This window comes from Puntigrus tetrazona, unplaced genomic scaffold, assembly GCF_018831695.1.
Source record: "Puntigrus tetrazona isolate hp1 unplaced genomic scaffold, ASM1883169v1 S000000621, whole genome shotgun sequence".
In the NCBI taxonomy this organism is placed as follows: Eukaryota; Metazoa; Chordata; class Actinopteri; order Cypriniformes; family Cyprinidae; genus Puntigrus; species Puntigrus tetrazona.
The window spans coordinates 2,804-24,486 of NW_025048251.1; the positions used below are offsets into that span (position 1 = coordinate 2,804).

General features: G+C 36.3%; 1 protein-coding gene across 1 annotated transcript in view; it reads right to left on the bottom strand.

The window, feature by feature from the left end:
- Positions 1-18,435: 18,435 nt before the first annotated feature.
- Positions 18,436-21,683, bottom strand: part of LOC122334672 (fibronectin type III domain-containing protein 1-like) — a 29,521-nt gene continuing 26,273 nt past the window's right edge. Inside the window, 6 exon segments of the mRNA XM_043232680.1 lie at positions 18,436-19,056; positions 19,168-19,290; positions 19,526-19,609; positions 19,612-19,686; positions 19,933-19,962; positions 20,055-20,134. Coding sequence (XP_043088615.1) covers positions 18,941-19,056; positions 19,168-19,290; positions 19,526-19,609; positions 19,612-19,686; positions 19,933-19,962; positions 20,055-20,134 — 508 coding nt within the window. The 3' untranslated portion in view covers positions 18,436-18,940.

The window sequence follows — 21,683 nt, forward strand, 5'->3', positions numbered from 1 at the left end:
TTCTCATATGCAGTGAGGCTATTATGATTCCTTGTCGTGTTCTAAGTTCAAACAAACACTGAGATTATGCTGAGTACTATACTATACAGTATACTATACTATACTCAGTGTAATTTGTAGAACTGCATTGAGTTTGTCATGCAGTTATTATTTATTGAAAAAATGTAATAACTTAAATGAGATTAAATGATACACTGATAAACAGCCACTGGCATTATTTATATACTATTAAATTATTTATTTCAGAGGCAACATTTCTAGTTTTGTAAAAAAAAAAAAAAAAAAATAGGTTTAATATTTCAGCTTTATTTTTGAAATAATTTCGGTCATATTTAAAAATAGCAAAACTGCCTTAATACTGAAATTTTATATATTGACCACAAGCTGTCTGCATAAATACTACCATAAGCACTGTTTGAACCACTAGTCTAGTTTGATCTATAGGACAGAGAATATTCACGGCCCTTAAGTTTTGTCTTTACTTACCAAATTATCCTGATTTGTTTTCTATGCACTCTGTGAGGATGTTTCCAGCAGCACTGCTGTATGAAGGGCCTGAGAGAATAAGTTGGCTGTTCACAGGGTTCTTCCCACTTTCTCCACCTAACCAAGAAAGTTCTCATCATACCAGAGATTTAGCCACGTTTCGTTTAGTAGTTTAGATCTGAATAAAAACAATAATCCGTCACATTGTCTGTTTGTAATTTCCTCCAGTTTCTCTCGCCACATTAATTACCGCTTATGCCAGTGGGCCTTTGTGTGAGAAGTCAAGAAACAGAAAGTTTCACAGTTTGCCATTAAAAAAAACCCCAAAGCATTATGCTTGAAATAAAAACCTTTGGTTTCCCCGTGAAAAATGACTCCGTATTTAAAAAGATTTCTAAAAATATTGACAAGATTTTCTTTTTATGCCTGTTACCGTCTCTTTTGCACATTGTCACATCTTTTAGTTAAAGAGAATGATGCTCAGAAACCTAAGAGAATGAGTGCTTGTTTGGGCGTTTTCCAAGGTGCCTGTTTTGCTGAAGGGTTCTCCTTTAATGCCTTATCATAAAAGCTCTTTCTTCACTTGGCACCCACAGTAATTAATACCGTTTCTGTGAACGATTCCCATTTCCTCTATAATGCAAAATGTTCACAGTATCGACAGGAAGTAAATGTAAAAGCACACGACAGATAAAAATGTAGAAAAGATGAAAAGAGTGTTTGATAAGTTACATAGGGGTTGATTTTTATTTGCATAAAGTCTTCACTGTGTACTTGTTCAAGTGTGAAGGGTATGTTTGAGATTTATTTTTATAAATGATGTAAGAAAATCATTTATCTTTGATCTACATAGACTATACTGTTAGACATTATAGTTTCTCACGCATTTTGACAAACTTTGTTAGAAGTGTGTTACAATAGCATTACTTTATTACTAAAAGTTGGCTTTTTTGAATCAAAATACACAAAGCTGTGTTATGTACAGTCTGTAAACTGTCAAAGTTTAAAGAGTCTGTTTGTTTGTGTGTCTGACAGGAATGTAGACTTTTAGGTTTAGAGTTAGATCTTAAAAAAATGATACAATTAGCGTTGTACCCACAACTAAACAGCTCAGTTCATAAACGCTGAGCAAAACAGCACCGCCTTTCAAGCAAGAGAAGCAGCGTAACTTTTATCTCTCACTTGCAGGTCAAAAATCTCTCCATCATAAAACATACACATGTTCAAGAGCTTTACCCTGCCAAAGAGAAGTGATCATGGAGAGATCGAAAAGAAAAACACCTGCCTGAAAGATCAAACTTGATCCGTTCACGTTCAAGCACTACTTTGAGGAAGATGGATCTGTGGGTAAACTTTCCAGCTAATTAGATGGAAAATTGAATTGTTTCACTTTGAGGCTCCGTCCAACATTGTTCAAAAGAGGCTTTCATGAAAGGTCAACGTGATTTTATGTGTAACATCTGGTTCTCGGTGATCCGATAGTTAACATGAAAATGCTTTGGCTCGCCAAAATGCTTATATAATTAAGGAAAACACCAGTATCTTCCGATTTGTCGGACGGTATCGCGACGTGAAGAATTTTTCAGCATAGCAAGTCGCTGACAACCATGAAACTCTTATTGTGTTTTAAATTGACCCGTGAGTTTAAAATGCAATTGAGTTTTCGTTTCCTACATGTTGTTTTGGAAAGGTTAGGTAACACAATGCCCGCTAGACTTTGCGATAACATGCACTTCATTATTTCTTACCGAAAGCCAGCATTATGATACAGATTTCCTATATACAACTTACAAGAATAAGCGATGGTGGAGGACCCCCCTGAGAAGCCAGTGCCAGCTGAAATAAATACTAACCCACAGTGCCAAAACATGAGGCAATACATTTTAAACTGACAGATCAGTTGGCCCACGTATAAAGGAACAAATAGGTAGAGAGAAACGGCCGTCATTAAAGGTCTTTGTGTTTGAGAAACATCAGGTGAGGATGTTTAAGCTCCAAATTGCATAAATTATAGGCATTTTCCAATACAAGTTAAGCTGAAATCAACAGCACTTTGGGGCATATTTTGATTACCACAGAAAACAATGTCGACCCTTGTTTTCTTTAAAACTGAGGTTATAGTAAGGCACTAACAATTTTCGAGAAATTAGAAAATCATATTAAAATGCATGTAGTTTACTTGTGGCTCAACAATTCGTATTTATTTATTTTTTATCTATTTCGAAGGGGTCGTGAAAAACAACAGAACAGAAAATAGCCCATAAATTTAAATAAAATGTTATATTTTAATTTATGGGCTATTTTCTGTTCTGTTGGTGGATCTCAGAGAGCAGTGCAAAATAAAAAACAAAGGCAGCTCATGAACCCTTTTAATGTTTCAGATTGGCATTGAACTTGGAATATTGCTTAAAGTCACTTTAAAATTCATGCAAAAATTATTATCTGTTTCTACATTTAGCTATCTCTGCCTGACATGATTCCATTTTTCTTCAAGGTACATGGGAAATCTAGGTCAGCTTTTTTCCGATGCACTGATTTTTCTTCTTTTTATGGAAAAAATGATCGCATCATGAAGTGAAAAATCACTGGAGGTTACAATGCATTTAAAAAATGCTTATTGTCAGAAAGACACGGAGGTTCTGGAATACGTCTGAGGGACTCTGCATGTCTGACACAAAGCTCCACTCAGGGCGTGATGTACTATACCCAGGCGTAGCACTCTTGCTAATTCTTGTCATCGAACGGTTCTAAATATCTCTCTGTTTGCTCAAGCAGCTTGAAACAGCCAAAGGAAAGACAACAGAGACAACAAATGGAAAGAATTCAGAATTCAGGTCAGAATGAACAACTCTTGTCGCTTAATCAACGCATGTCTTTTTTTTCCACTGAAAGGCCATCACTGCAGCATCCATCTATCACTCCACACATCTGTAGGTCAAGATTTTTGGGTTGATTTATTTTAGAAAACAATTTTCCCCCCACCCTCGTGTTGTCCCAGTTACTAATGGCCCTAAATACACCACTTTATCCTCAGTTAACTCTTCAGCTGAAGTCGGATGGTACTTTGCTGTCACTTATGACACTGTGAATAATGATGCATTATGTAGAGCTGTTTATATCGGAATTGATCTTGCTTTATAACTCAGGCTTTTATCAATATTATTAAAACTAAACTGAAACACTCAAGTAAATTAAGGTTATTAATTACACTGTTAGAGGTGCTTTACTGAAATAGAATTTTCTGCATATTAAACATTAAATTTATATTAATGCTTAAAATAAATAAATAATTAAAAAAATATATATATATATATATAGATAGATATAGATATATAATGATTTTTTTTGTTTATTGTTAGAATCAGGGTTTTAAATGAACAATTTATTTGATTTATTTTGGTAAAATGCTGCAAAAATTACAAACCTCGTGTAATAAATAAAAAATGTAACATACAATTTTCATGTTTAACAATTCTTTTTTTCTTTTTGTATATGGAAAGTGTTTTAAAGTGATTCAACAAAATATATGTATTTTTATATGCTCTTTGATTTATTCTGTCAAGAGAGATTTTATCATTTCCTTGTCGTCAGGTAATTGCTAAACACAGACCTGGTCCTTTCTAAAGGGAAAGGAAGGTTAACACAGAGTCAGAGGTTACAGAGTGGGCTTATTTATGGGCTCAAAGGGCAGACTGGAATTGCTTTAACCTCTTAACACCACCTGGCCTTATTAGGCAAGTCCTGGCAAAAATCACGGCCAGAGGTATTGTGCAAGGAGCTGTATGTCTGCCACACAATGTGAATATCATAATCTGTTTCAGAGTTCAGCATTAAAGCTTTTGTAGAATTTCTATTTTAACTGCGGTGTATATTTGACAGGGTATGTTTGCACGTTCGCTTTTGTGTTTGCTTGTTTGTAAAAGATTCTTCCTTCTCCCTGCCAGGGGTTTTTCCATCAGCAGATCTTTAGACAAAAACAGATGCTTTAAATCTCCACAGCTGAGAGACTCCAGAGAGAAAGTACACAACTAACCTTTCAGAGAAATATTTATGTCTCTTTTGGTATCATTATTTGTTTATTCATTTCTTCTTTCATTCAGCCCACTCGTCATTCAACAAAAAAATGATGAACAATACACAGAATGAAAATGTTTTCATCTTTGCCATATTAAATAAAGGTCGCAGATGCATTATGTGTTTTATAAAGCAGTCAGAATAGTGCAAGGCGGGTCAAAGAGTTGCTTGGGTGTCAGACAAAACAGCGAAATTATGAAACAAGTCAAAGGGAACATTCTCAAGAATGCTGAATGAATGCCATGTACGAAAACCTCAGAAACGACAAAAGAATTGACTAAACCCTTTCAGTCTCAACAAAACCTCCATCATGACCTTTGAAAAGCTGGAATTTATGGCAGGCCTGGATAGTTCTTGAGCTAAATGCAAAATGTAAAGCAAAAACCCTTGAGCTATGGAAATAAAGCAATAAGCAATAGAGCCCAGAGCAGTGGAAAACAGTAAAATGGTCTGAGGAGTCATCTTTAGCCATATTTCCTGTCTCCAGATGGGTTACGATTGGATAAGACCAAACGAGGCCTTTAAACTACAATTACCTGTTAACGATTATGTGCTGCCTGTTAGTGACCATGAAGAAAGGAGTTTATTCAGCGTATGGAGCTTTTGAGTCACAGACACTTAGGAAACTAAATGTATATAGAAACCTTTCAAACCAACTCGCTTAACAGACTTCAGTCTGAACAAACTATGACATATGGGAAAATTTTGCTGATTTGTTAAGAGTTTGAGTTCCCACTGACCATGAAAAAATAAAAGAAGGAAATAATTGAATGCTTTTATCTTTATTTGTATTAATTTTGCATTCCTTCTTGCATTCTCTACAAAGATTCTCACAAGAAATCTTAACATTTTTCAGAAAGCGTTTGTGGTGAAAAATAATATAATGGATGTAAAAACCATATTGTAATGCTTTTGTGAATGAATGTAAAGTTTCTAGCAAGTGTTTTGCAAGCACATATGTTTGTCATTTTTGCAACACAATGCAAAAGAATTAAAACATCGTGTCCTTTTAGGGGCTCTTTTGCTGTTTGATGACATTATATATGCTGATGTTGTTACGGTTAAAACTATAAGGTTATATAAGAACTCTTTTAAAATAGCTTCAAAACCTAAAGTGAATGATTCATTGGGGTAATCAATGCCATATTGTAATTAATACAGAGCACTAAAAAACTCATTGAATCACGTTGCTTTTTTTGTCTTTTTCTTCAACAGTTCTTTTTTCCCATTGTATCTGCAGGAAAAGGAACGCCCTATTATACAGTTACTGATCCTTAATAACGTTCCCATTTTTAAAATGTTAACACTCTACAACTAAATCAAGCGTGATTTTAGCAGCACCAGAATGAGGTAAACCTCACTGAACCTTCATGGATTAGGATCTGGAGCGTTTTCCTTTTCTCTCATACTTTTAAGAACTGAAAGGGTTTGCTTCTTGAAGTATTTTGAAAGGTCATACTGCACAGATTTGAGAGCAGTCCAAGAAGCATTGAAGCTGTTCTGAGGGTGGCCTTGATAAGCGTCTTACTTATGTTGTCCAGTCCCTCTAAATATGTCAGGACTGAGTTGAGGCAATGCTTTGATCATAGCAACACTGCCTTCTGTCTATCCAGCATCCATCTATCTTTAATACACGCTTATTCTATGTTGGGTCACTGGGGAAGGTTGGAGCTTTTCCCAGCATATCTCAGGACAAAGGCAGGAAACACCCTGGACAGGTGGCCAATCTATCACAGCACCAGCCGTGATTGGACACTCTGATATATGAGGAACATCTTGCTTATTGACCTGAGAGAACAACCATATGTTGTACATTTTGTTTGGACGTACACAATGTTTTTATTATTAAAGTTAGCAGTAACTTTGCCGTACCTTATACTTCAGAATTTAAAAAGTAGTGTGGTTTTGCACTATTGATTCCAGTAGACGTCTATCTATGTCTATCTTTACGAGAAAACCATTACAACTTGTTAATTCAAACGATTCCTTCAAAACACAGATTCATTCAAGAGCGTCACGCGGGCACGAACCACAGCAACAATAGACGCATACCTGAGAATATTTTCCCTGGTAATATTTTAGCAATTTATATCATGTGTGTTTCTATCAGCTGAATCAGAACCAGTAAGAAACCTAAGAATAAGTTTTGACTGAGGCGAATATTTACCATTGTAGGTAAAACTTGCAAATGTTTTCTATTGTTTGGTAGCGATGAAGCAGACTCTGTGCAGATAAAGACATACATTAACATTTATTTATATAGCGGATCTATATCTTTAAAAAGTAACTTGAGGAATGAATGAACAACTGGATATCTTTATGAGTGAGTCATTGAATTGCTTACTGGATTTGATAAGACATTGTTTTATTCAAGAAGTTATTTTATAAGTAAGTCACAGAATTAATTTTATTTTAGCTTTCTGATGGTGTTTGCAGAATGTTGTGTTGCAGAATGAGATTTTCCAGTTCTGTTTGGAGGTTGATAGTCCCACACCCGCAGTCTCCTTCTGGGACTAGTCAAAGAGGAAAAGATTTTGTAATTAAACTTTCTTGATGATGTTACGGTAATGTGCATAAAATGATAGAGTGCTAAAATCATGCAGTAATGATTATGTAATGAAGTGGGGGGAAAGAAATGACTACACTCCCAAAGAGCTCTGGAACATGCTTAGTTTGTGGCACAACGGGGCTTAAGTTGTCAAACTTTAATTTCTAACAGCTGTTTAAATCTCGGGTGGTGACTGGGGATGTTTACAATTATTGTGATTACTTTTTAATTAAAAGTAATTATTAGCACAGATTAACACAATGACAAACAGAGAATGAAATGTTTTACTGAGGGCAGCTGGTGAGCTGAACAGGTGGAGAAGGCCGTTTTGATAGAGGCAAGAAACGTAGAGTCAACTCCTGCTTTTCTCCTTTTTTGACTCATAATTTGAGAGGTGTTGGCATGTTCACGGAGAGACCTGTTCAGTCACCCTGCCTTCTGTAGAGTCAGTTCAGGATATTATTTAATGCAGGGTTATTAATAAGCCATTATGCTGTATATTACTTTGGAAATCCTGTTGCTGTGGGGCTAAGTGAATGAGAGCAACTTTTATATTTTTCCATGTATCCTATGACTTGAGTGACACTTAATGAGTTTTCAAGATGCTATTTCTGTATGGAATTTTGCAAATTTAATGACACTGCACCAAAGCCAGGAGACGAGAGAAAAAAAACCTCTCTATTCATCCGTGTGTGTATTTGGTTATTGTATTGTACAGATAAATTGCACTTGATTTCTTTGCCACGCTTGCCATCTATTATCATTAAAGCGTATCTAGACATCTGCTCATACGGTGGACGTATCTAGAGATGTAGCAGTGCATTATGCTATGATTGCACCTACCGAGTTTCTGCATTGACTAACGAATCCCAGTCTTGCCCAACTATGTTTTATGACTTACAGCATCTGTCAGTTCCCCTGCCCTCTTGTCTCTCTGCCCTTCCATCATCCTTTCTCTTTTCTTCTCCCATCGCTGCTCTATCTTGTTGGCCACAATGTTTGTCTCCTTGTGTCTAAGCACACATGATGATAATTCTGGCACAGGAACGCATCCCAATGGAAAGCATTAAAATATAATTCAAGTCTGACGACCGTGCAAGGATGCGGATAAGATGAATGTCTCTGCTACGCAATTGTCTGTCTGTCCAGATGTTTTCTCTGTCTTTTTTCCCCTTCTCCTTCACTGCGTCTGTTTTTCTCTGCTGTCCATCTGAGCAGCATTAAAGGTATCGCTGAACTGGTGTATCTCGAGAGGAGAGTGGTTTTATCATTAGATGATGCAAGAGTGAGGAGACACAATGTTATCCGGTTCGATTCTCTCTCAGTTCTCCTAGAATGACTCACTTAATTATGGATGCTTTAAACCAAATATGTTTGGTGCTGTACTGGCAGGTAAAATAAAGTCTATTGATGTTAACTGAGTAACTATGAGAAAAGGTCAGAGCTTATCAGTGTTTGGCTTGTTTTCAAGTACTTGCTGTAATGTCAGTAATTCAAACAAATGTGAAGAAGGAAAGTTCTTTACCCTTTACCACAGCAAACACTTCCTTTCACTCAGCACTCAGATGGGTTTGTGTCAGCATGAAATGCAATATGAATACTCTTGTAATTTTTACACTGTTCTTTGCAGTCTAGAGTTTCACCCCTACGAACATCTAGGCAAGATTATAGAGCAACTTTGGAGTGTTACGTGAATTCTTCCACAATAACACAAATATTCCACCTGCGGTGCGTTTGAGCCACAGCCAGGCCCACCATCAGCCCCTCATGTGTTTCATTTCTCAAACAGAAGAGAAGACAGAGAGCAAGTGGATTTTTCCATAATGCTATCCGAGGAACCAGGAGGAGTTCTGTGTTCTACAATTGCCTGTCATTCCATTATACTTAGACATAATGGATGCATCAAAAAAAAAAAGAGAAGCAAAGCTGATCTGACCCAGCAGATTAAAGCCAGAAGGGCTGATGATTAAAATCCACTAAATTTGTTTTTATTGCAGCGTATTTGTACCATCATTGTGTTTCAGCTGTTGATTATTAAGAAAGTTAACTGATTAGGTTTTCGTTTTTATGTAAGCAGTTCAATTGGGCTAATCTGTTAAATGCGGCTTCCTAATAAAAGAAGGAAAACAAGAAACAGTAAAACATTTACTTGATGTGGGAAAAAGCATTAGTGTGGCATTTGTAAAAATCTATCTCAGGTGTGAGCAATTTGTTTTAAGACAGAACAGTTATATGTCAGAGTTAAGCAATGAGGAGTTTGCCTGTTGCCATCAAAATCCATATGGCATTCAGTTGGTTCAGGGTCCGACATTCATCTTCCACATTGACTGGATTTAGAATAAAATGATCTAATGAAGGCATGTGAAAGATAAGAGCTATTATGATAATCCATACTGTCTCTAAACGTTCCTGGTAAAATATTAGACAGTCAGTTAAAGTTACTTTTAAAAGTAAAGCATTGTAATATTGTAATATTAACATTAAAGCAAATTGCGTTAGTTACATAGTTACATTACTTTTTAATTACTTTTTGTCCCTTGAGCTGGGCTTCCTGATCAAGTACCCAACAGCAAATAACAAAACAAATGCCCAACAGTTATATTTTTGGCAACTGCAAAGGACCCCCTGCTGAAAAAACCAGCTTAAGATGGTTGGCTGGTTTTAGCTGGTCTCCCAGCCTAGTCTTAGCTGGATTAAGTTGGTCAGCAGGCTAATTTTAGAGGGGTTCTGGCCACTTGCCAGCTGGCCAGGCTGGTCTTAGCTGGTTTAGGCTGGGAGACCAGCTGGAACGACCAGCTAAAACCAGGCTGGGACACCAGCTAAAACCAGCTATTTCCAGCCTAAACCAGCTAAGACCAGCCAACCAGCCTAGGCAGTTTTTTTTAAGTAGGACTATCCGACCAATTGATTTGCACTTGATGAATTGTTCACCACTAAAATAGCAATGTGAGCAAATATATACATAAATGTGTGCAATTTAATCTAGTCACTTAAGGCCAATTTAGTCAATTGCTAACTTGATACTTGCTCTGAGTAAAATAGTGAGTCATTAACTGCTGTAGTTGGATCAGTGCATTTAGCACAAATAAATTATTCAGTGATGTCTGTGAACTGGATTAAGTTGTTCGTTAAAAAGAATCAGCTCAAAAGACTCGTTAATGAATTGAACATCACCGTTGGGTCTCTCAGTGCATCAAAAGTAACCATATGTTCTGAAATACAGTGAAGTAAAAGTAATAAATTATGTTTTTTGAATGCGTTGAAGTGAAAGAAAACATGCTGTTCCTTGAGTCATTAAAATGACAAAACCAAAAAAACGACAGCAATATTTTACTTTAGAGAAGATCCAGAGTATTTGTGCTTTTAGTTAAATTATTATACCAAATTGCATCTGTAGTTTAAAATAGAATATGTATCCTGTCTGTAATTAAAAAGCAGAAAAGGGAAAAAACTTAACCGCAGTATTCAAATCTCAAAAATCGCATGCTAAAAAGTGTGAGAAAGTCACATTACCAAATTACTCATACTTCCTCTGAGACACTGAACTCCAAATCAATTATTTCTGCTGAATTGACAAATTGTCCATTCCTGCTACTAAAAGACACATGTGTTTGAGGAAAAAAGGTCATTTATCACTACATAAGTATCCTCCTTCATGAAGAACAGGCACCATGGGCATGTTTGTTTTTATTTTTTAGGCGCTCTAAGTGTGTTCTGATGGTTCTTAAACACTAACAGGAGGCGTTTCCACCACACTGCTTTGACTTGGCTCTAAACGTGTGACTTCATCTTTCTCTAAGTGTTTACCTTTTGATGACGCTGCCATGGAAACGCAGCCTTTTTGGGATGTGTATACATATGAAACTGAGAAATAAAAGACAGACTGATCAAAATCACACGCTCTCAAACAGCTTGTCAAGCAGACATAAATATTAGAATTTCATTTGTTACAGTGTGAGAGCAATATCAGTCTGTTGATTTGCTTTTTGGGGACCATCTGATTAACCGTTTTTCATCCAAAAATAATAAACTTGACTTGATCTGAAAATGTCAGCCAATTCACTTGACATGCAAACTTAGTTGCAGAGGTAAAGACAACTGATTATTTTGGCCGAAGCTTAGGTTGATGTCATTTGAAAGTGAACAATCCTCTACTGAAGTCAAGATATTCAAAAGTTGTGTAATTGAATGTGAGATTCTGTTATTTAATCTATAAACCCACTGCCAAATTGAATGGTAAAAACATAAAGAGACATTTCAATAGTGTCATATGATGAAATACAATACGAGTAGGGCATATTGTTAAAAAGGATAAAAAACCCATAATATAAAAATAAAATAAAGCTAACAAAACTAACAAAGAATACTAGAATGACCCTACCTTTATACATACCTTGACCCTACATATATTCATTTATAGCTGCATAAATCTTGTGATAAAGTTCCTCCATTTCAAAATTATACAAGGATACCCTGAAACCATCAACTCCTTTTGAATAAAATTAAATGGTCGCTTGTGTATTTTTATTATAATGAGAAACTGGAGTTCAGCACATAGTCTAACTCACTGGGAAAGGAATGGGAAAGATTTTGTTAGTGTGACTGTGTCAGTGGATTGATTTATAACTGTTGTTAAGGTGATGTAAAACTGAGCTTTGGATCTTGTGATCAAAGGAAAGAACAAGTGGAGCAGGAGGAAAGGGATTCCCCAGAGATGACGAACGAGCCTGAGCTTCTGCTTGCGTGTGTAGGCCTATGTGGATCCCCAGAAGATATAAAATGGTGCTCTTTGATTTATTTTTTCATAGCTAGCATTCTTGGACTGCGCCCAGAACTGCATTCATCCCTACTATACAGCAGACAAAAAAAAGAGTAGTATTATTTTAGTAATATTTAGAAAACAATGATTTTAGGACCTTAATACAGTGGGATGGTTAATAAAGGGATGGTTCACCCAAAAATTATGTCATTATTATGTCATAATTACTCACTTTCACGTTGTTCCAAACCCATAAGACCTTTGTTCAAAAATATATTTTTGGTAAAATCCAAGTGCTTTCTTAAACTGGACAGATAGCGTCAAATCACAATAAAGCCATTGTTAAAACTGCGTGCGTGACATCAGTGGTTCAACTATAACGTTATGAAGTTAGCTTTTTGTGCACATGACTTTATTCAACAAGTTCTTCTCTTATTCGTCAGTCTCCTGCAACCATTCATGCTGAAGCAGAGCTAGTTTTGTAATGTAGAACGTCCATCTCTCTTAGTTCATCGGCTCTATAGTATCTAAGTCATCCTTTGTGTTGAATCTTGATGTTTACATGTTTACAAAGACATGCATGAAGATGTATCCAGCAACATCACACCTATAGGCTATGCCTAGTGAAAGAGAAGAGCTTGTCGAATGAAGTTATTATTTTTGTTTTCTTTGCACAAAAAATTATTATCATAGGTTCATAACATTACGGCAGAAACTATTTTAACAATGTCTTTATTTCTTGGGCCATAAAACATTTTAGCTGCACTTCTGTTTATGCAGGGTTTAAAGCTCTCAGATTTCCTCAATAATATCTAAATTTGTATTACAGAGGTTAACGAAGGTGGTTTGGAACGACATTTTTTTGGGTGGACTATCCCTTTAAGTCTGTCTTCTCCACGTTAATATGGCGTCTAACCTTAGCAACAGATGTGTTGTTTTAATTGCGTTCATACTATGCACATATATAATGCACTAAAAATGCTTTTAAAAAAAAGATCACTATGTAATTACTCAAAATGTAATACAAAATGTGTTTTCCCAGTCCGCGCTACTTTTTCATCTTCGTTAAATGTAAATTCACTAGACCACGACACGTTTTACTGCTAGCTTTTGTGTCTCGCGTCTGACACGTCATTGTAAAAACAGCAATCAAACATTTTCCCCTGTTCCGCTGCCGCGTCTTGAGTATTTGAAAGCAAAAATGCGTTCTGTGTGAATGGGCCCTTAGAGAGTATGCGATTTCGAGCGCAGCCTCCCAATGAACTTGCCTAGTCAGAAATAATACGGGGCTCTGCGTTTGCTAATCGCAACGCATCCAGTGTTGACAGCATCGCTGATTATAATGTTTGCGCTTGACGCGCCGCTCGCATCCTGTGTAGACAGTGTGAAGGTGTTTTATATATAAAACCTCTGTACCCGCCACTGGGTCCCGGCGCGTTGTTCTTACGACCCTTTTCCCAAGAGCAGGTGTTAATCTTCATTCATCCCTCAGCAAGAACACTGGAAAAGCCCTTTCAGGCTATTCATCTACTTCAGACAATAACCATTTGTATGGATGTCACTTCCTCAACTTGGGAAAAGAAATAGTGGAATCATTCTAGGCTACGTGAGTGTAACCAGATACTGAATATTATGTGAAATAAAAATATATATCTACTTGTGCGCACACAGCAGACCTGTCATGTGGAGTGGTCCGTGGTTACACCCAAACACAATAACAAATAGTGCTCTGTCAGACGGGTGGAGCGCTGCATTTTTTGTCCTCATGAGTCTCATGTCTAGAAGTAATAATGTGCACAGGCGGATGGATGATTATGTAACGCTGTGTCCTTGTGCTGCTGGAGTAATTACTGAAACCTTCTGACACTGTTTGGTTATTGCACCAGGCCAAAATTACACCAAAGCACATGCATAATATAAGCGTATTGAAATATGACACCATTTATGTGATTTCCAGAGTCTCATAAACGCAATGCCTCTCTGTGGCAGGGTAAGCTGGCTCGGAGCAACCGTCTGCATGCAGGATCTCTGGGTCCTTGCTCTCTCCGCTGCATGTTTACATCTCTTCTGGTGAGTTATGACAGGTTTTCCATGCGGAGGTGAGGTGAGTCTGCTTTTGGCAGGTTTGTTCCTTGCTGGAATGAAAAAAATAACTGGGAAATAACTGCAATGCAAGAGGGAGTAACCACCAAGAACTCCAGAAACATATTACATCATGTCTCAGGTATTCTAGGAGATGAAAAACCTGTGAGTGATTTTCCTTTGATTGCTGGAGATTGTGATACAGGTAGCAAAAACAAGATAAAATGGAAACACTGTGACTATAATTCATATAAGTGTCAGATAATTTCTGTTACAAACTCTGATGTACTGATATATACACATATGTAACCAGATCTTGCATTAATGCCTTCCAGATCCAGTGTATTTTGTCTCTGTTCAATGACCATTAATTTTCCATCACAGTGAGGCCCTTTCTAAGCATATTCTCATTTATGGAGGGAACAAAAACCTTTTTTCATTGCTTTTTTTAGCATTTCATTTGAAAAAGTTACTCTTGAACCATGATGTTAGTGTTGACAAAAAAATAAATAAGAAATCAAATAAATAAAAGTTTTAACATTAGATAAAAAAACTAAACAAAAAAGAGAGAAATATTGCTGACATACAGTATAATGTTTATGTATATGTATAAGATGCTCATGTACCAAAATGACTAAAACTAGAAAAAAATAAAAAAAAGTTATAGAAAAATGTCAAAAGCACATAGCAAAATTACAAAAAATGTTTTAAGTATTAATTGAACATAATAAATATATTTAACATACTAAATCATAAATAATAATATAATATATTTTACTATGTTAAACATACCAGAAAATTATGGAAACTATAATTTCTTAAATGTGGGATTTGAATGCATAGAGTACTGAGCACCATTTAATTTATGTTCATCTAATGCTTCAGTCTTAAAGCTTTCTATTATATATTTTTTGCATTATATAAATATATATTTATATTTATTATTATTTTATTTATTTATTTTTGTCTTGTGTTTCCTACATATTACACCACAAAAAAAAAAAAAAATCTCACCTGTAATGTAATGGACTTTTCAAAGGTAGTACCAAATTGTGTTGTCAACAATGCTTTAATTTACAGTCTTACACACTCTCTTGTGTTTCCTAACGGTGCACAAAACACTTTACGCACACCAGCACAACCTTTGACTGCTTTTAAACGATTTTACAGCGGTGGGCCTTTTGCCCTTCACCACAGAGGGGCCAGGACCTCTCACAAAGCGCAGCGGTTTTACGCATGACTAAACCGGGTGCCAAACATGGCATTACAGAGATTAATTTTAAATGATCAATCACACACTGGGACCGGTGGTAGTTTTAAAACAGCAAACTCCCGCCAGATTGGCAGGGAGACCCAGTCTATGTAAATCTATGTTAAGAGTACACAGGGTACATATTAAACTTCCAGGCGCTAGAAAACACCAGAGCTTGGATATAAATGACTTATCTGTCCTGGTCAAAATTGTGTGAGACATAAAGAAAGCCAGAATCCTTCTCCTACGTAGCAGTCAATGAGTTCACAATAGGGACATGATCCCAATAATGTAGTAGCCTTATTGATTGTCACTGTAAAGACCTGCTAAAGTCATTCTGTCATGTTCTGGATTGTATAGCGTGGACATAAAACTCAAACTGGCCTTCAGCACAGTCTGCTGTAGTCTGGCACTGGCTGGGGCTGGTAATCTTGCACAGATACTCTGAGTTAAGACAAAGCACAGAGAGGCAGAAATGATTCACTTATCAAGACATATGTTGATCATATCTGGATATCACTCTGTGCCAAATGTATTAAACAGAACTTTACCTCAGCATTTGTAAATGTATTTCTGTTGCAAAAAAAATGTTTTGAAAGAGAATGCTTTCATGTTATGTCCCGTTGCTTTGCACATTATCGCATTTCTTGTGTTACAGTAATTTTATTTTACAAAAATTCTGTAATAATGCACTCCCAGTGAGTATTTGAGAAATATTAATGACACAAACAAATCAATAACAGATAAACAGCAGTTACGGTGGATTATAAGCAGTATGGCATTTTTTCAGCAGGTTAATCACTCTCTCACCCTCTTTCTTTGCTCTCTCCGTTCTGACTTTCTTTCGATGATTTAATCCTTTTAGTATGAGTGGTAACATTTTCCAGCCCAAGTAGCGCATGACCTACTTTGAAAAGAGATGCACAAATAGCATGTGGAAAACAGTTTAGATCCTGCTTTACTACATTTTGAATAAGTATACTGTTATCCAAAAGTTTAGCTAATTGTGTCCCATATTTAAATATAATAAAACCTTGTTTCATCTGATGAGAATCAAATAGAATTTCTTTTTAAATTACACTGATATATTGATAAAAAAACCTGACAAAATCCACTTTAACAAACATGCAGAACTGTTGAAATGTGCCACATTACAATTGCTTTGGTTCTTGCCTACAGCAGTTAGGGTTTACAAAAACATCTGGCCAATAACAAAAGAGGGAACACTACGTGTGTAGCCATTAATAGGATTGCTTAATAGAGTTTGATGCCTCACATGTGTGGTTCTCCACAGAATTAAAGGCTAATGTTTTTTTAATACTTTAATTTCCAGTGTAGCTTCATTGAGTAGACCCTTATTATTGTCAATGCTTTTTCAAAACACATGATTAATGGCAAATTGCTGAACAAAACTCATATTTTATAAACAGATGACCTTTTATGACCTAATTTCATGCCACAGATTAGTCATAAAATGCCTCAGATATACATAATTGCACACAGACCTGTATATGGTCATTCTGTCATGTTGCCCGGTGCAAACTGCGTTCAGTAAAATTATTAACTCTACTCCGCAGCCAATCAGAAACTTAAAATTTGGCCCTAGAAAATGTTCATTTTACCAGATGGTTTTAGATCTCTCTGATTCCATTATTGCTTGGAAAAGTGTAAGTGAAGTGTGTGACATGTAGTGTTATCTTTTCTGCTTAGTTGAAAGTCATCGTTGGAGTGAAATAAACAACGTGAAACCTTAGATATTTGATTATGGTTCCCATGTGGCAATGTTGTGTGGCCGTTGTGAAGACAAGATCATTTCCCTCATGCTCTTCGAACCCACGACATGTTCCATGTTTGTAAATATATTTACCACAAGGTATTGTTTCATTGCACGCCACTCTGCATGAAAGTCATAAAGCGTCTTTTTCTTGCCCGCTTCCTCTTTTAACATCTTTAGCAGATGTGTTTGTCCGGTCTCGTTTTGCTCTCTCTCTGGCAACCCACATCAAACTCATTATCTGTAAGGCGGTTCCTCTTACGGAAGATGAATTTGATGTATTTAGAGTTTCTTGTAAATAGCCAAAGTTTTAGTTTCTTTCTGAGTTTCGCTTTGATTTGCCATTTGAGCTCTAAAGAGATTTGTTGACTGAATGAAAGCAAGTGAGGGCAAGCAAAGTTAGTCTACTCTTGAAATATAAAGAGAGTGTTCTAATATAGCCTAATTATTGTCTGTTCTTCAGAATAACCATTACAACACCAGCCCTGGAAAAACACATAAGACGTCCCTTAGGCATGTGAATTGTGACCGGATGCCAAATAAAACATCTGTGGATTTTACTTAATGATAAGGAAATGCTGCACTCGCAGATAAGAACCTTGCTTCTTCTATTTTAATTTGAATCCAGCTGATGCCCGAGTGAGACTAATAATGGCAGGCGAGCCAAATGATGACGCACCTTTCTAACAATCCCAGAATATGTGACAGGATGCCAGTTATCGAGCAGGCATGCCATAAATATTGTTCATTTTAATCGATGGGAAAATATTCAGTCTTCTCGTACAAAAACGGGAATAATAAATTCAAATTTAAAAAAGAGATATGAAGTGCAATAACATTTATTGTGTGGCATGTAGGAGGAAAGAGCTTTCTAGGTATTTGTAATTTTAGAAGTTATAGGCTTTTAAATGTGTCAGAATAAAGGGTTATTGCTCAAACACCTCATCCGAAATAGATTTAGAATGGGAGGATCACTTATTACCTCCTATTATTATGTGGAAAGCCCACCACAGCAGCATGACCACAAACACGTATCAGGAAAAATTCAACCACTCCTTACAACGTGCTGGATACATAAAATGTATTAAGACAGTGACTGTAATATTTCCCTGACTTTTAGTTGAGCTTTTTTGTACTCCGTTAATATACTGTGCACATTACATGCACTCTTAGTTTTTTATTTTATTTCTCTGTGGGTAAAGTTCGCAAAAAGTAATTAGCAGTAACGCAGATCAATGTAATTAATTTCAAATAAAGTTAAAACTGTTATATAATATACATTATATAACTTATTATGCATCAACGGGAGATTTAAAAAAAAAAAAACGCTACATTTTCTCCATAGCACCTTTATTCAAATTTTTAACTGTTCCTGAGCAAATAAAAATATATATATTTTTTTCAATCTGCCCTAATATGGGCAATACTTTCATGCCAACCTTTGTTCAAAAAGAGGTAAGATTACAAAAATGTAAGATTACAAAACCTCAGCAAGTTATATAAACACCAGCAAACATCACTCACAGGAAATTTGTTACATCATCGCAAATGTCATCTTCCCAGACATTACGTAGTCATTTGATGTTTGATGCTTTGATATTTAACTAGCCACCAATTTGTTTCTTTGAAGTTACTGTAAGATAAATATTCCAGGTGGAATAGAATGTGAAATAATTACGCGACACATGAAAATAAAACATTGTTAATAAACTCAAATACACATGCTGCAATTTCCTCATATATACAGACTGATTTTTTTCAAAAAGTGCTTGATATCGAATATGTAGAAATATTAGTGTTACTCAAAGTACTATATTCCTTGGGTCAGAAGCAGTTGCTATATGATTTTAGGTTTGGTTGCCATGGTGAACAATGGTTCACCTCTGTGATTGGCTTATAGATACAGGGACAGAACACGTGGAATGTAATTGCCTGTGGAAATGTCCTCTTGGAGTTTCCCCCCTGTTACCACTTTCCAGGGATTGGAACTCCACATTCATACCAGCCAACGAAAGGATGTGGTGTGCGCCTTCCGATGGCACCGAAATTCACCGGCTCTTGCCTATATGACCGATAATATCCTGAAACCACAAACGGCGTCATGTTACAATGCTGACTGATCGCTCTCTTAAACACGCGCATGACACGATGAAGTGACGAAAAACTACAGAGCAAGCTCATGTATGTTGTACCTTGAGCTGTGGGTAGGCTGAGGGAGAGATTGTGTGGTCCTGTCCTTCCATCTAGATAAGAGTCCACAAACTGGCAGTGGTCCTCTCCGTGGCCAAATGTATCAGCAACGCTGTAGAACGGCTCTGAAATGGAAAACAGTTGTAGCTTGAGTATCTCTCAGGACCCAAACCTCAGACAGCGCCTTGTGTTTAGCTGAGGAAAACTGTGGTTTGGATGGGATTGTTGCAGGGCTTTTAGGCCAGCGCAAAAAAAAACCCGCACACACACAAAAAAAAACGGGCACTTCATATTACAGACACACTGATCATTAGATTAAAGTTTTAAACGTATTATGTTGTTAAAAGGAAAGGCCAGCACCTCTCAGTCCATCTCCCATGAAGATTTTATAGCGTAGCGAGTTGCAGAGGACGACGCCGACAAACTTCCTATACCAGGTGCGCTGACAAACTGACTTCCTTTACAAGAACTGTGGGCGGTGTTATACCTGAACGAGAATGGGATCCAGATGGGCTCCCCACCTAGAAAGGAAATTAATGTCAATTACAGAAATATTTTTTAACTTCAGGCCACCACTGTGGGAAAATATAAAGAAAAATGATTGGCTAGTGCAAACTGAATTAAAAACTTGATTACCATGATCTTTTCTTCAGTTATTGCTGATTAAACTAATTTAAACACAGTCACATGCTAGTCTTTTCAGCAAATTTATACTTTAAAGGTTAACTCATGCATACAGTAATATAACGTGTAATGATTTATCTTACCTGGGGGTCTCTCTATGAGCAGGGGATCATCTAAATAAAAAAAGAAAAAAAAAAGAAAAGGTATTTGTGAGCATTTTTGAATCAAACAACCATTATGTGGGTTCAGACAAAAAAAGCCTTACCTGATTCTGTAACGTATGTTAAAGTTTCACTCAGTGGCCCCAGTCCAAAGATATTCTTTGCTTGAACTTTGAAGTAATACCTGAGGGCAAGAATGAAAGCATTTATCTATGTTTTGCTGTCATGAAGCGCTTTATATATGTATAAAACTCAACTGCACACCTAATGAGAGCATGAGGATTGAATGACACAGAAATGTGCTAAAAGTGGAAAGACAGACAAAGAAAATTTATAGAAATGAAAAGAAAGAAAAAGCTAAATGTGGTAATACTTTAGTATTTGGACATATTCTCACTATTAACTAGTTGCTTATTAACATACTTATATATTAACACTGTAAATATTGATTAACATATGTTTATGTTAGTTAATATTGTGCATGACCATATTCTACATCCCCAATCCTACACAAAACCTAACCTTAACAACTACCTAATAATAATAAAAATAATAATAAGCAGCAAATTAGGAGTTTATTGTTAAAAGTCATAGTTAACGGTTTGTTAATAGCAATAACCGATCCTTAAAATTAAGTGTGAGCGATTATGTGTAGGAAAATAAAAAAGAACAAGAATTAAAACACACACACACACACACACACACACACACACACACACACACACACACACACACACACACACACACAAACACAAAATATTATAATAAATAAAAGTAATGGAAAATACACTTGCAATTTTCTGACAGGACATTATCAGTCATTTTAATAATTATCAGTAATATTTCCGTTAAATAGGATGGGGGAAAAGGAAAGAAAATGAAAAGATGAAAAGAAGGTTGGAAAATGAAAAGAAAAAGGGTAGGAAAGGGAAAAAGAAAAGGGCAGAATACAATTTTGCACTTATAAAACATGCATGAGAGAAAGTTATAAGAGTGGGCCTCTGGCAGAAGAGAAGGCTGACAGTGTAATGACAAGAAGAGACTGCATGTCAGAGAGTGAGCTAGAGAATAACACATCAACATGCTTTCCAATCCAACTAAACCTCTTTGTGACAAATACCAGACCACAACCACTTATTCTGCTCTTACTTTGGCACAAACTTTACCTTCGAGGATAAAGCAGACAAGCAGAGATATTAAAACAGAGAAGTGTGATGAAGTTCAAAGGCCAGCGCTAACAGCCCTCACAGCCTTCTGTTGTGCCAGTGAGAGGCTGTTCAGTAAGCTCACGCTTCACTTGGTTTAACTCAGGACCCGTTTAATGACATAAAATCAGCACTGCTGGATCAAATTAGCACAGCACGTGGAAACTCTGACCAAAATAAAGAGAAAATGGACAATTAGAGTGGAAGGACCGCCAGTGGAAGGGGGCCTGTCATATTTCAACTAGGATGTGTGTATTACTGTTTCTCTGTCCACGTGCAATTTTTCTTGTCCTTTGACCATATATTAAGTATGTGTCTATGTGCATATGTGTCTCATTTTTCCTTGTTCTTCCTACCATAACTCTTTGTGGAATTGATGCAGGTCTTCATATGGCATCCAAGTGGTTTGTCATTGTTACTTTGACTAAGAAGGAGCTGTTATTGTCCACGGTCTGGACTATTTACCTAGTTCTAAAAGCTATTACAAATCATTCATAAAAGCTATCAACACTTCATGACTGAATTATA